Source organism: Prinia subflava, chromosome 18 (genome assembly GCF_021018805.1).
Source record: "Prinia subflava isolate CZ2003 ecotype Zambia chromosome 18, Cam_Psub_1.2, whole genome shotgun sequence".
Classification (NCBI taxonomy): Eukaryota; Metazoa; Chordata; class Aves; order Passeriformes; family Cisticolidae; genus Prinia; species Prinia subflava.
In genome coordinates, this window is record NC_086264.1 from 6,609,295 (window position 1) to 6,623,923 (window position 14,629).

The following is a 14,629-nucleotide window of genomic DNA, read 5'->3' on the forward strand; positions in this document are numbered from 1 at the left end:
TACATTCACGTCTGTGTTCATTCAATACACTGCATCAGAATTTTGCCGATGGGAACTCAGTAAGGAGTCCCGTGATCATCTGAAACCACTTAGAACTAATATTTCGTGAAAGAGGGAATCAAAGGCTGGATTGGATTTGGTGGGATTGGTAATTATTCATATTGTTACTTAAGGAAAGAGGATCAACTGGGCAATTCACTACTTTGACCAGCAGGAAAATACATGGGGAAAACTATTTTCTCACATAGCTGGAACTGGGGATGAAGCTGTGAGGATGGAAGCGGGGGGAATTCTACGGCTGCTGCTGGGAATTGCTTTACTGCATGTATCTGAGAGTGGGGTTTTCACGGTTCGGAGTTCCTGACAGAAACCACACCGTGCCGCGGCGCAGTCCCTGCAGGAGCAGGCGCGCTGTCCCGGCGGCGCAGGGCGCGCTTCCCCCGCGGCGCGGCGCCGCTGGGCCCGGGGCGCGGGCGGGCGGCGCGGCGGGGCCGGGCGGGCCGAGGGACTCCGCGGCTCCCACCTGCCCGCGGCCGCCCGCAGTCCGGTGCGCAGGCCGGGCGATGCGGGCGTGGCGGCATGTTCGGGGCGGGCAGGTACAGCATCCCGCGGCCCGTCACCAGGAACCTGGAGGACCTGGACTCGGTGCAGAGCGTCCTGCTGCACAGGTCAGTGCCGGGGACGGGAGCGGCCGCTGCGGCCGGGGCGGCTGCCCGAGATCGCTGCCCAGCTCGGAGGCTCCGGCACCCCTGCGCCTCCGCAGGGCACGACCCGCCAGGCGGAGGGACGGTGGGGCCACGGGACCCCCGGCGAGCTCCCCTTCTGTCGTGGCGGCGGGAAGGGCGAGGGTCGTGTCCTGCCGCCGGGGCAGGGGGCGGCGGGAGCCGGGGCTGCCCCTGTGAGCACGGCCAGGGAAGGGAAGGGAAGGGGCGGCTGCCGAGGCGTCCGCGGGTTTGCCTCCCTCCTTCCTGGAGCAGGGGAGGACGTGCAGGTGAGGGCAGCTGCGGGGCTACGCCCGGGATTCCTAGATGGGCAGAGAAACGTGCTGATACTCTTTGATAGAGTATCCCGTTGCATCCATGCCATAAGCGTTTTGAACCCTTTCTCTAAGGGGACGGGATAATGTATTCTAAGTCGCACACAAATCCAAGAGGGATAGGAAAGAAATCCCTAAGTGGATGGACAGGAGGTTGCAGACTGTATGAGAAGTCGTTGCTTTTCCTCCTGCACTCACCACCCCTAAGGGGCGATTTTCCACGGTATCCCTCCACAAAGACATCTCGACAACAGGATCTTGCCCAATGGGCCTGTGCAGGACTCTGAAAGCCACCCTGAATGGCATTTTCCTTGTACTAGCTGAGAGCCACAGAAACTTTACAAAGGAAAACGCATCCCATTCAGCAGAATCCAAGAGAAGCTCATCTCCAGTTCTGCTGCGTGTCCGGTTCCTGTTTCTCAGCCACGCTGATTTATTCCCAGCTGCTCAGAAAAAGCACACGGGCACTTGCAGTGCCAGCTCCGGGCAGCTCTCGCTATGGAAGCTAACCAGCAGTTATTAACTCCAGCTCAGGCGTCAGACGGAAGAGCCGTGTGAAATCCGTTCCTGTGAGCGCTGGGGATGCAAACACGGCACAGCAAGGAGGGCAGTGCTGCCTGCTGCTCCGGCGCGGCACTCTGAGGCTGCTTCATGCACAGTAAATGTGCTCCTATGCAAACACAACGCCATGGACTTCTCAGTGACTTAACAGAAAATGTTCTGTTTCAGAGCCGGATTAAAAACATGCTGCCCCATGGTATTGCTTACGTTAATACACTCTAAGTGGAATAAGGCTACTCATGCTTGAAACATTTGCATGTTGACTGGCTGCAAATAATGGTTCTCTTTCATGCCTGACATGCCTGCTATGCATAGCAGGTGATCCTAAAAAACAGCATTTAAAACATTTAAGGTGAAGTAAAAGAAGTAGGAAAAAAAATGAAAATTACAGCTGCTTTTCATTCTGGAGAGAACTCTTAACTCTGTAAGAGTGTTTTTAAAAAGAATGAGATGGGTTGTACTGCTCTTCCCAGATTCTCCACGGCCGTCTTCTGGTTGGTCTTGTGTTCTTCTGAAATATTTCCCTTCTGTGATCAGGGTGGATACAGAAAGCTTAAGTCAGAATATTCTTTCTATTTCATTTATTGAGCACTAGAGTGTTTGCTCACAAAGTTTCTTTGGTCCCGGGGTAGCCTTCATTCTCGGTGGAGTCTGTTTATATGTGAATATCCCAATTAAATGACAGCCCGGTGTCACCCCTCAGTCCATGCCACTCTGCTGTGGATGGTCTCTGCACAGTCCTGCCAGAGGAGCTGTGAACAGAGGATTCTGTAATCACAGTCTTACAGGCTTTTATGGAAACCTTGTAATCAAAAAAATCTCAGTTACCAAGGAATCCTTGTGAAATATGTATTTTGTCCTTTACGAAAGACTTGAGCAGGGGAGGGGAAAGTTGTGTGTTGTCTTTAATCTTTAAAAAAGAGGGAATCATTTCTGACGTATTTTGCTCATGCTGTGCACTGGAGGAGTAAAAAAACCCCAGGAATCAATAGCTGAAATATAGTGTCACTCGTATTTTCATTAGTTTTTCTTTCAGTAAAGCAGGTGCTAGCAAGGAACACAACTGAAAAACAAAGATGAAACTATTTTCCTCTTACTTTTATCTACTTGTTATAGATCATCTTTTATCTACAGTGTATCATTTGTGTCTGTCCAGTTGTTGGTAGAGCCTTCCTGGAAACATTAAATGATCCGAAAACAAGCAGAAAGGAAAAAATGAAACATAAACAAGTCACTTGGAGCCTTTTTACCTCATTATCCCTAATGAAGAGCTGTAATTTGAAGCATAGAACCTGTGTGTTCTCTACCCTGTCTTCTTTTAACTTCAGTCTCCTTCTGAATATAGGCACAGATCAAGGCAGGCTGTTTTAAAGCACAACAGCTTCTGAAACAGGTTAAGCCAAAAAGAAAAGGTAACAAGAAAAACTTATTCAGGAAATAAATTTCCACACGTGGATTTAGTTCTTTGCAGGAACAGCTAATCAGAACAACCTTCAGACTTTAATTATCCACTCCAAAGTGCTCATTACCCAGTTGTCCAGTGAAGGTGAGCAGTGCTACTGATGCCAGTGATGCCCCCTCACAGATTTTTACCATCTGCACATTAAAAACAGCAACTTGGCATAGAAGGCTCATGGATTCCTTAGGGGTGAGCATCAGCCCCAGCTACTCGCGTTAAGTGTAAAGTGTCTGCCAGAAGACAAATTATTTCAGTCTCGCCCTAATATTTATATCCAAGAAATGAGAGGCTTTCCTCTCAAGAGGGATTGTGTGGGAAAATCTGTGTCTTCACTAAAATAAGATCCTGCTGTGTGAGATATATTCTGCAATCTTTAATTGTTCCCACAGCAGCAAAAATTCCACATTCATTTCAGCAAAGTCTTTAGGTGGCTCCCAGCTACTCCTCTCAGAGGGCCAAAGCCTTCCATCATCCTTCCATTCACAATATACTCATTCCTATAAAATAGCAAGTGGTGCCTCCTTGAGAGAGAGCCTGTATTTCTCACTTAGTGAGCAAACAACTGGAACCAATTAATCAACTCTTGAACTCAGTGAAATTTAACTAACGCAGCACCATCTGGCATTGACTATCACTTCTCTACAGAAACACTTCAGTGTGCTGCTCGGTGTATTAAAAGTGCTTGCAAATGTAAGCATAATTAGGGAGGGTGGGACAGCGTATCTCACCTACTTCTAAATGAAACCACAGTGGAACAAACTTCTTGCTTTACGAAATGTTTCTGTCTCCCCCTCTGGATAGGTTTGTAGTCTTAATAACCATGCAAAAGTAATTTATCTGTGAAATTGGGTCTTGTGGAGGGACTTCAGCATGGCCACAGTACTTAATATAGGTATTTTTTCTCCAGTTGAAGCCTTAATCACATGGATGTGAGTCCAAAACATTTCTGTCTGTTAATTCACTTGAAATCACACCTACTAATATAGGCTTCCCTAAAGCACTTTTAAGCACAGAAATTTCATACCAGGATCCTGTCACTCCTCCGTACTGTTCCAGCGCTATAAAACCTCCCTGCTGAAGCTGTGCAAATATCCCACAGAGCAGAGATGAAATCCAGTGCATTAAACATGTTCCAGCAATTACTCTCCATCCCCTTCCCTGCTCACCATGTGTGTCCTGATGGGTTTACTGACACAGCTACACAGCAAGTTGTCTGCAGGGCTGCCATAGGTCTTGTTTTTCATGGATGTGAATAATTTAAGTTCTGAAAACCGAGTAGGGTGAGGTTTTTTTATTTTGTCTCTCTTTCGACAGTGCAGGATTTTACACGTGTAGACTGCATGGGCTATTTTAAGGTAGTTGTTTGGGTCTGTCACATCCTTGCTTCTCCTGAACTCCACTGCTCTCCTGACAAACCTAAGGAGAAGCTACTTTAATTTCTCACAGCTCATTTAATTAATATAATAGCATATAAAATAAAGCACAGAGGCGTCCCATTGCTTACCACTTGACCCGAGAATCAGTTTTTACCTCGTGTTTCCTCCTCCTGGTCAGTGTTTGGTTACAATGCTCTGTGCCTCACGCCAGGACTCTCGAGTTTCACTAACGGGGGACGGGTATGGGGCGGGTGCTGGGACCTTGCAATCAGGCAACTAAATAAAGTTTGTTTCTCCATGATGCGTTCTTGTTGAGCCAGGGAAAGGCATTCAAGGGCCGGGGGAGGCTGGGCACACGGCAATTCCCACTGCAATTCCCGATTTACCCCCGGTGCGAGGGGCGGTTGGCGCGGCCCCTCACGGCCGGGCGCTCGCGCTTCCCGCCGTCTCCATGGCGCGCGGGGCGCGGCCAATGGGAGTGCGCGGCGTGCGTCACGTGCCGCGCGCGGAGCGCTGTCATGGCGTCCGCCGGGCCGGGCGGGAGCGGCGCTGCCGAGGGGATGGAGCCGGCCGGGGGAGAGGGCGCCGAGCCCGCGGGCACCGGCAGCGAGAGCGGCTCCTGCAGCGAGAGCGGCTCCTGCGCCTCCTCGCTGTCTGCGAGCTCCGAGTAAGGGCGCGGCCGAGGAGTGCGAGCCGCGGCGGCCGGGGGTCTGCCGGGGTCGCGCCGCCCCTGCACAGCGGAGCCCGGCGAGAGCCCCCGCGCTGTGGGCGGTGCCGGGCCGGGCCGGGCTGGCTACGCGAGCTGAGGGCGGTGGGAGGTTTCTGGCAGAGTCTCTGCAGAGCCGTGACGGTAACACGGCGTGGGTTCGGCTGCGGGCATCCTCGCACCGAGTCCGCTTCGGCTGCGGGCATCCTCGCACCGAGTCCGGTTCAGCTGTGGGCAGCCTTGCACTGAGTCCAGCATCCCAGCTGGGAGCAGAGGGGGAGGAGGGATTGGCCCATGCTTTAGCCAGAAAGGTGTAATCTTTCTCTTTTAGTGTCCTAAGACAGAAGACAGTTCTGTAATAATACATATTTTAAAGTTATAAATGCTACCTCCAGGGTTTTAATTAATTTGTATATTTTTTAAGTTAAACTTGCAACGTTGACTTGGTCCCCTGCGTTAAAACAGCTTTGCTTTATGCTTCAAATGTGTATTTCACGGTCTAATCAATGGCATTTCATTCGGCATGTTATTTTCACCATGCTGTGCAGTGGAGGGGAAAAAAAAGATTTAAGTGGGAGGAGTTAGAATTGTGTTCATGTATAGTTTAATTTGTAGTTGCCCTGTACCTCTGACTCAGAGACAAAGCTGTTGTATGTCCCTTCCTTTATTCCTGTATTGATATGCCAGAAGTCAACTGTACCATTTCAGCCTGAAGCCATGGGTTTTTATATTTTGTGTGGGTTTTTTTTCAATTCTTTCATCTGAAATGCCTTTTTACTGTCATTCTTTATATATGTTTGAGGGATAGAGCTATTCCACAGGTTTCAGTACATAACTAACCCATGACTAAGACTCATAACAATATGTATAATACTTTTAATAATTTATCTGTATTGCAATTTATCCAGCAGGACTTGGATCCTTTCTTTCTAATTTATCTTTCTTCCATAAATGGACAATTTCAATCAGCACAGTTTTTCAGACATTTATCCCAAAGAGGAAATATCTGTGTGGGATCAGTGAAATTACTCTTAGAGAAATGCAAATCCAAATTTTTTAGCTCCCCTGACTGAAGCTTCCAGTCCTAGAGGCAAGTTGAGGTTATTGTGTAAGCACTTGTTTTGACACAAGGGAAAAGAGATCAAATAAGGAGTTCTATTTTTTTTTTTTCCTTTTTTCTTTCCTTGCTTGGTTTAAATTTATTGTGACACTACAGCATCGGGGGGAAAACCGTCTCATGCTAGGTGCAGACTTCTTGTTTCAGATTTGCTTTTCCAGATGTCTGTGTGGATCTGTATTGGGAAAGTGAGAGTTTTTTTCACAGTACAGTTCCTTCTTGACTTCTCTCTGGAGTGGTTCTGTTTGGGTGAACCCAGGGTAAACACCAGCCACGGCCTCACCATTTTTTCCTGTTTTTTTCTATATTGGTCTAATAAAAATAGAGAGCAAAACTGAAGAACATAAGTGTATGAACCGACATCCAGGCCGAAATTCTGACATCTATCCCAAAGAAGAAACAGCTTTTCCAAAGATCACAGTCTCTTATAAAGAGGGAATAAAAATGCTATCATACATGACAGGAGGTTTTGCTAATGCAGATGTTATTTCTTTGTAAATTTCTAGTGTTTCCCTTTTTGTTTGGTTATTTTTTGGGGGGAGGGTTGATTGGTTGGTTTGGGTATTTTGGGTTTTTGTTTGTTTTAGTTGGGTTTTTTTGGGGATTTTGGGGGGTTTTTTAGTTTGTTTGGTTTTGCTTAATTTTGCTTATGTATGCCAGAATGTGGGAGTACTCCTTAAAAAACAAACCAAGGAAAAACTCTTCTCGTGTTATTTCTTGCCTACAACCTTCTGAGAGATGTTGGATCAGAAAGAGTGTGCCCTTGACAGCCTTTAGGTTTTGTTACTATTCTGATAGTTTATTGAATAAGAGCTCAGGATTTCAAGTAAGACTCAGCAGAAATCAACTTGCATTTATCCCTCAGGTGTAGCCAAATTATCACAAGTGGTGGCTCTTCCTTTAAACTCTCTACTTGGGAAAAAAAGCCAATAAATGCAGAGGAGATAGGTGATGTTGCTTTCTGTCTGCAAGATCCATAGACTTTTCTCCATGGGGCTCCATAAAGAGAGTAATGCCAATGTTTTCTGTTTTGTTTGTCCAGCCAGGTCCTCTTGTCGAGCCCTTAAAGGTGCTCTGGTACAATGTCTGTATAATGTTCCCTGTTCAGCTGAACTGAGAAACGTTGTCATTTATCTGTGCTTTCAAATTAAAGCTCTATTTGAATATTTATTACTAGTTTTAAACCAGATTTGCACTCTTCAGTCAGTAAAAGTAGTTCTAGTGTAAAATGTATTTAATGTATTTAAATTAATTAATTTAAAATGTAAAGTGTGTTAACTTTAAACTAATCTATTAACTGTGATGTAAATCTCCAGTCTCGTTTTTCCTTATCTGATTTTTGTGGAACAGAGAGACCTTTTTCTCATCTGGTTAGGAAGAATTAACTGGTCTTGTTCCTGAAAATCTTCCATGCAGAACAGCCCAGATAATGAAACCTCTGAGTACTGTTCTTACTGTGGCCATTATTGATTCTCATCTATCTGGAGTAACACTCAAGGTTCATTTGGTCTGTTGTCCCTCAACAGGCATTTTTAGTTGGTGTTGTTTTTTTTTTTCTCAGCCACAAGAGGATGATTTCCTTCAGTCTCCTTCTCTTTAAATGCATTTATAGGCTACTTAGCATTTGTCTCTTTGCTCTGGGTATGTTCCAGTTATTACATCTTTCTTAAAACCTGCTCTCCAAAACTGGACGTGGCTGGCACATCATCGTTGCCAAATTAGGACAAAAATTTTTTTGCTCTGTGCTGATGATGTTTCTGTTATATCCTAGAGCTGCTTTGCCTTTGCTTTGCAAGTGTCTTGCTCTTGACTTTGGGTGATCCACACCAGCTGCCAGATCTGTTTCTGCAGCAGTGCTGCCTCCTTGCATTTTTAGTGTGTATTTTTGCATGTGCTATTTGGAACTTGGCTTTAAAAATCTGTTACCTAGATTTTGTCTTAGATTGTTTTGGGTTTGGTTTTTTTTGTGTTACATCTAAGTGATTTTTAGAATGTTTATCTTCTCTTTCCAAAGGGCTGGCAGTGCAGTCTGTGCTCCCATAGCATTACAGAATGTCCTGAGTTAGAAGGAGCCCACAAGGATAAACAAGTCCATCTTCAGGCTGTGCACAGGACCACCTCAAAAATCATGCCATGATTATATTAAAAATGCATAAGGGAGAAAATAATGGGAGAAAACAAACAGAATGGATTTTTTTCTCTTAGAGAAAGTCCCATTGTGCGCATGAATGTAATTACTAATTAAAACTTGCATGTCAAAGAAATACTTGTTTTCTGAAAAGAGAATACTGCTTTTTGCCAAGGCTGTTTTCCTCTAAGGAAACTGTTGTGCTGGTGAGAACGATGTCTTTCCTTGCCATAGTCATCATTTATTAAATCAAGCTCTAACCCTCATGGCAGACTCAAAGCAGTTGAGCTGTTGATGTTCAGGAGGCAACTGTGGTTTTTTCCTGCTTTTCATTTGACCCTTACATTCTCTCTGTCCCCTCCCTGCTTAAAATAATCAGATCTCACTTGCACAATGATCTTCCTTATCAGAACTCACTGATCATTTTTCTTTCTTTTCCAGTGACCTTGAGCCTGAGTGGTTGGATAGTGTGCAGAAAAATGGAGAATTATTTTATTTAGAATTAAGTGAAAGTGAAGAAGAAGTTCTGCTTCAGAACAGCTGTCCAGAAATGCCAGCAGTGAATCACGTCAGGTTTAGTGAAAATGAAGCTGAAATTATTCAGGAGGGATCACGAAAGGAAAGAAAGTATGAACTGAAGAAATGGACCAAAATGCTAAAAAAGAAGAGTCTTTTACCAAAGGGTTCTGGTAAGAAAGGCAGTGGAAGCTGCAACGTGCACCCCTCTGGTCCTACTTCCATATTGAAACACCGCTCTGCTCAGAAAATGGGTGTGACTGTTCAGCAAAAGTACAAAGATGTGTCTGTTTATGTGAATCCCAGAAAACTCTACAGTGCTGGGGAAGAAGAGCAGCAGAAGCTGCTGGAGGCCTTAGTAGGGATTGTCCATCAGTCTTCATGGAGCAGCAGAAGAGTGGAAAAACAAGGCAGGAGGGATAAAGCCACCAGAGGAGTCAGTGAAGAGAAGCTTGTGGTACATGGCTTGGTGCCAGGTAGTTCTGCAATGAAAACAGGTCAAATCCTGATTGGTAAGTAACTGAAGGAATAGCTAACTTCTGCATTCCTCCTTTAATATGAAGATTGATGGGTTTTTGCTGTTTGAGGCAGCTGACTTGAATATTCCTGAGATGTAAGCAATTACCTCAGTTCTCGAGGGATTATTTTAGGTCAGTGTCATTGCATCTGATGGTTTGTTACCTAGTCAGTTTTACTGTATTACTGATTTTAAGAACGTGTGGTGTAAACTCAAAGCTGTTAAATACAGTAAGGAGAGGACCATCCCTTAGTGTTCAGAGCCTGAGCAGCTTGGAGCAAGAAATACCATCTTTAACTTAGGATTTTAACTGAGGGTTTGCTCAGTGGATAAGTAGGACTGGAGCAAACCTATAGTCTGCCAGATACTTTATTTAAATTTCTTTCTTTTCCACAGCATCCCCTTTAGATTAAAGACTTTACTGTATATATGCTTAAATGGATTTTGTAGCATAAAAATGAGGGAAAAAATACTGAGTAAGGTACGTTCTTATGTTACAAACTTTCTCCCCAGCCTTGTTTGGTTATTTTTCTGTTTAGCAAGTCCAACAGCAGCTTCCTCAGCAGCTGTGACTTCAGGAGGCTCCAAATCCACGGCAGGGCTGCAGTTTGGGGAGGCAGTGAGCCAGTACAGCCTTTGTGTTGGTTTGGCTGCTCAGGCACTTCCATGAGCTGAGGAAATAACCTGGCAAGAAACTAACCCAGAGAGAAAATGGCTGTCTCGTATTTTGCTGGTGCAGTAAGTTAAGCTTGGGTCACAGAAGGTCTGACAGGCACAAACGTGAGTGAATGAGGGGAATGAACTGCTGTGAGGGGTAAGGAGGGAGCAGAAACACTCCCAGCACTGAGACCACTCCAAACTTGGCACTCACAGCACAGCAACCTCAGAGACAGTAAATGTGAGACAACCAGGCCACGTCTGTGAAGGGGGAAGGATTACTTGATTACCCTTGAAGCTGGTTGCTCACAGAATGGGAGAGCAAGGATGTGATGTTGGTTAGAAGATCATTAGAAATCTTAATGCTATAAGTAGAACAAATCCCACAAAGTCAGCATGAGTGCTTTTGAAATTCCAGTATTATGTGTGTAAAAAGGCACATCGTGCTTTGACTGGCTGATTGCTCCAGCGTGTGTTTTTGGTAGAGATGCTAAAGAATACTCCAGAGAGAAAACTGGATAAACTTCAAATTTTACCAGCAAGAACTGATTAGTCAAAAAGTGGGGGATGTGGGCTGAGGGGGAGGAGAAAGAGAGTTTCAACTTGATCTGCTTAAGGGTGTTTAATCTAATTAGTGGAAGAGTGGGTGTTTGTAACCTGTAAGTTAATTTTGGGACACAGATTTGTATGTAACACTTCTGTGAGGGCAGGTGTGAAGTCAGAACAGTGTAGGCAAGTACCAAATCCAGGAGATCAAGCTGACTTAACCAGAGATGGTATTTCATCTGCTGCACTTAATGCTTCCCAGAGCTAGTGAGGACAAAAACTGTGGGGTTTTTTTTGGTTTGTTTCAGATAGAAGAACACTGAGCTTAATCTAAGAAGTCTTGCACTTTATTATGTCCCAGGCTATCATCAACCCTTGCCTTGGTTTTTTGCACATTGAAAATGAAATAGTTTTAAGCATATTGGGGTTATTCACTTCTTATCTGGGAAAATGAGCTGTGTCCAGTGCCAACAGTGTAAAATGTATAATTTTCATATAAAAATACTTTCAAATTATATATCTGTAGTGAAGCTGAGTACTCTGGAATTTTTATGTGGTGTCTAGAAATAGGGATGCTTTGCATAAATTCGATGCTCAGATTTCAGTCTTGTCTGCACAAAGAATATACAGTAAAAAAAAATTCTGTTCTTGTCAAAAACCTGTCCAGTTTACTGCTTCTATAGTTCACATCACAGGATGGGACAGTTGTGGTGTACACCCAAAGCCTGGTTTAGAAGCAATTAGAGTTCAATAGATATCTCCTCTGATTGTCACAGGAGCTGAAGCTGGACAGAAAGTTCAAGAACAATAACAGTGTAACTTTAGCTTCAGTTGTTCGTGATCAAAGTAGGTTTTAGGAGTCGTGTGGAGAATTGTGGAGACAGCCAGTAAAGGATGGTTTTGTGGTCAGTCTAACACTGAAGAATTAGCACCAAAGTGAGCAGCTTTTAGGCCATCACAAAGGAGGAATATCTGATCAGCACAGCAGGATGCCTGCTGGCTGCTGTGGTTATAGCTGTGTCCATCTCCATTGACCTGTATGCTCAGAAACATTAACCTGTGCTTGTTTAGCTTTATAATATTTCAGTGGCCTTCAGTGGTCCAGACCAGCTTGGCAGTAGTCTTTTCTGAGGCAAATCCAAATTACATTTTCTTTTAAAAATACATACTTTAAAATGACCTCTGGTTGTCTTCCTGGTGACCAGTTTGCAGCACTCATTTTGACTCACAAACTGGTTTATGCCTCAGCATTTTTAGTAGAACTAACTTCTTTTTCCATCCTTAATAATCACTTTCCTCAGGTGGCTTCTCATATTTGTTTTGAAATGTGTATCCCTTATAGCTTTGAACACTTAAAACATCTGTTTATTATTTGTGCAATATACTTTAATTTCTGGTTCTAAGATTGCATATGGAAGTCATAAGTCTTGTTGCTGTACTTTATTAACCAAGTGGAATGCAGGCACTGACCATATGAAAGTAAATACAACACTTTTGCAAGCTAAAAAACCCTGCTGCTTTGTAACTCTAAGAAGATGGCACTCTGTCCATATGTTGTTTATCAGTTCATTTATCTTTTTTTTAAACATTTAGCAGGCCAGCATCCATCTTAAATTTTCAAAACAGAAAAGCTCTCACTGATTTTTAAATTCATCGCCACTTTCATTTTGGTTAAGATGAAATTCAGTTGCTCTTATCTTGTGCTTTTTAAGTGTCTTTTGTACTTTTGGCAAAACATTTTACTTGCTTCAGTTCATTTGCAACATTATGCAAAGCTTGGTCTGCTGTGGAAAACTTCAAGCATATCTTCAAAGAGGAAAAACTTGTCAAAATACTCACATTTAGATCCTGGCAAATAAGGGTTGTGATGGGTAATGCCATTATAATTTGGTTCCCACCCCCCTTCAAATTGAAATGTGTTGTATTCACACTGGGGAAAAGCTCTTGTAAATGCTTAAAAGCATCATCTTTACCATAATAAAAATAAAATATTAATTCCAATGACACTGAGAATGCAGCAAAGCTCTTTTCACTAGCAAAGCATACTGTTGTTATCCTCTTTGAAAGTATCTTATTGCTCTCATAACCAAACAGCTCAGCATGAATCTTCTCACGTTATCAGTGCATACAATTATCAAAAAATTATGAAAGCTCCCCATGGACAAGAATGAATTGTGTTTGATTGTAAAGATGGGCTATAATAATCCTCTTTTGAACATGTATACAAAAGCTACAGCTGCTGTTGCAAACTTCACTTGAAAGGTCCATATCCTTAGAGTTCTGTCAGGAAAAAAAAGCCCTTGAAAGGACCAAAATACTGGGAGAGTTAGAGATTTTTATGTGGAATTACCCTACATAGTGGAATAGACTCTCCAGAGGAGAGATGTTGGGCTCACAGGATGGAACCAGCATTTGTGTAAGCTTTGCTGTGTTCTCACTGTGGTGTTTGGGATGTGGCTTTTGTTCTTTCCTTCTCTTGAAGCACAGCAGCACTGGTTTGGAAGAAAGCAGCCCATTAATGTACAAAACAAGTAATTGATCTGCCTTTCTGCAGTAGGAATGCATTCCATAGTTTGTATTTTCTGCAAAGGTGTACGGGAACTTTTATAAATGCTCCCACCAAGTCATTACCAAGAACAGAGAAAAGTGTCAGGATTCCATGACAGAAGTGTCCTCCATCCTCTCCCATGGGAACAACTTGATTCTCATAATTTCAGAAAAGAAATGTGCACTTCCCTTCACAGTGTGCAAGTGGTGCTCACTTGCCAGTTGCTGTCCCTGGACTTAATCCAATGGGGATGTACTTTTAGAAATGGTGCTTGCAGGTTATCTCCAGGGAAGGGATGGTTAACAGGAGTCCCAGTCTTGTGCCTCAAGTGGCAAAGAAATAGGCATTTCCGAAATAAACTTTCTAGGGATGTCAGCAGTGCCAAAGACTTTGCTAAACTTTGTCCTTGAAGAGGCAGGAATAATTCCATCAGCTGTGTGCAGACTGGGGTTTTGAGATCAACACACACTGGGCTTGGTTGCTGCTGACTGGATGGGAGAAGTCTCTTCTGATGAGAGCAAATAGGATAGAAAGAATTCCTGCCTCACCTCTTTCATCACTCAAGTAAAGTTCAGCCCTGCTTAACATCATGCAGAAAACATGTATGGATGTCTTAGAGTTTCTTTGTGAACTGAGAATCTTCCCACAGTAAGTGGTAGAACTCAAAGGCTTGATCATTCATTATTAAGAGATTTAAGTAAAGCTTACTTCATTCCTTAAAGAGAGTGATAGAATCACAGAACAGTTTGGGTTGGAAGAGTTCCTAAAGGTCATCTAGTCCTAACCCCACACTGCACCCGTCCAACCTGGCCTTGAACACGTCCAGGGATGGGGCAGCCACAGCTCTGCTGGGTAACCTGTGCCAACCTGTACCACCCTGACAGGACAGAATCTCTTCCTAACACCTAATCTACACTACTTTCTTTCAGAAGGACGTCTTTTTTTCTAAAGATAAATTTGTTAACTTAAGGAATGATACCCTGGAGCTGCCTGAAGAAAAATCCTTTCCTCTACTGCAGTGGCTCACTGCATCTCTAAAAATGGAACGGAGTGATGCTTTGTTCTGATGTTTCTCCCTAGGTCTGTAATTCAGTGATGTTTTAGATTGGGATGGTTTAACTTAACTCTGCAGACCATTGAGTTAGACCAACGTAAACAATTGCAAAAGCTATTTACATTTTGATTTCATGTAACCTGAATTGTTTAAGCTTTAGGTAAGTGAAATTAGATTAAACTTCATACAGTTAATTTTTTTACGTAATTAATGTCTGAAGACCTGACTCAGTCTGTCCTTCTCTAAGTTTTTCAGACTGCTAAAGGGCAAGAAACAATTCTCAAATAAAATGTAGATGTCAAGGTCTTACAAAGTACGACTTGTGTGTATTAACTCTTTCACTGCAGTTAATTATCACACTGAGTAGGTCTTGTGTTATGTCCTGCTTTAAGACTGTTCTGGGTTCAT

General features: G+C 43.6%; 1 protein-coding gene across 3 annotated transcripts in view; it reads left to right on the top strand.

Annotated features, from left to right (window-relative positions):
• The first annotated feature begins 344 nt into the window (after positions 1–344).
• Positions 345–14,629, top strand: part of INTU (inturned planar cell polarity protein) — a 43,559-nt gene continuing 29,274 nt past the window's right edge. Inside the window, exons 1-2 of one of the 3 annotated variants that reach the window (XM_063415339.1) lie at positions 345–668; positions 8,825–9,411. In XM_063415339.1, the coding sequence (XP_063271409.1) occupies positions 580–668; positions 8,825–9,411 (676 nt within the window). In that variant the 5' untranslated portion in view covers positions 345–579. Of the gene's footprint in view, positions 669–4,650; positions 5,100–8,824; positions 9,412–14,629 lie in introns of those variants that run through there. The other 2 variants (XR_010082650.1, XM_063415338.1) reach the window with 2 other exon arrangements.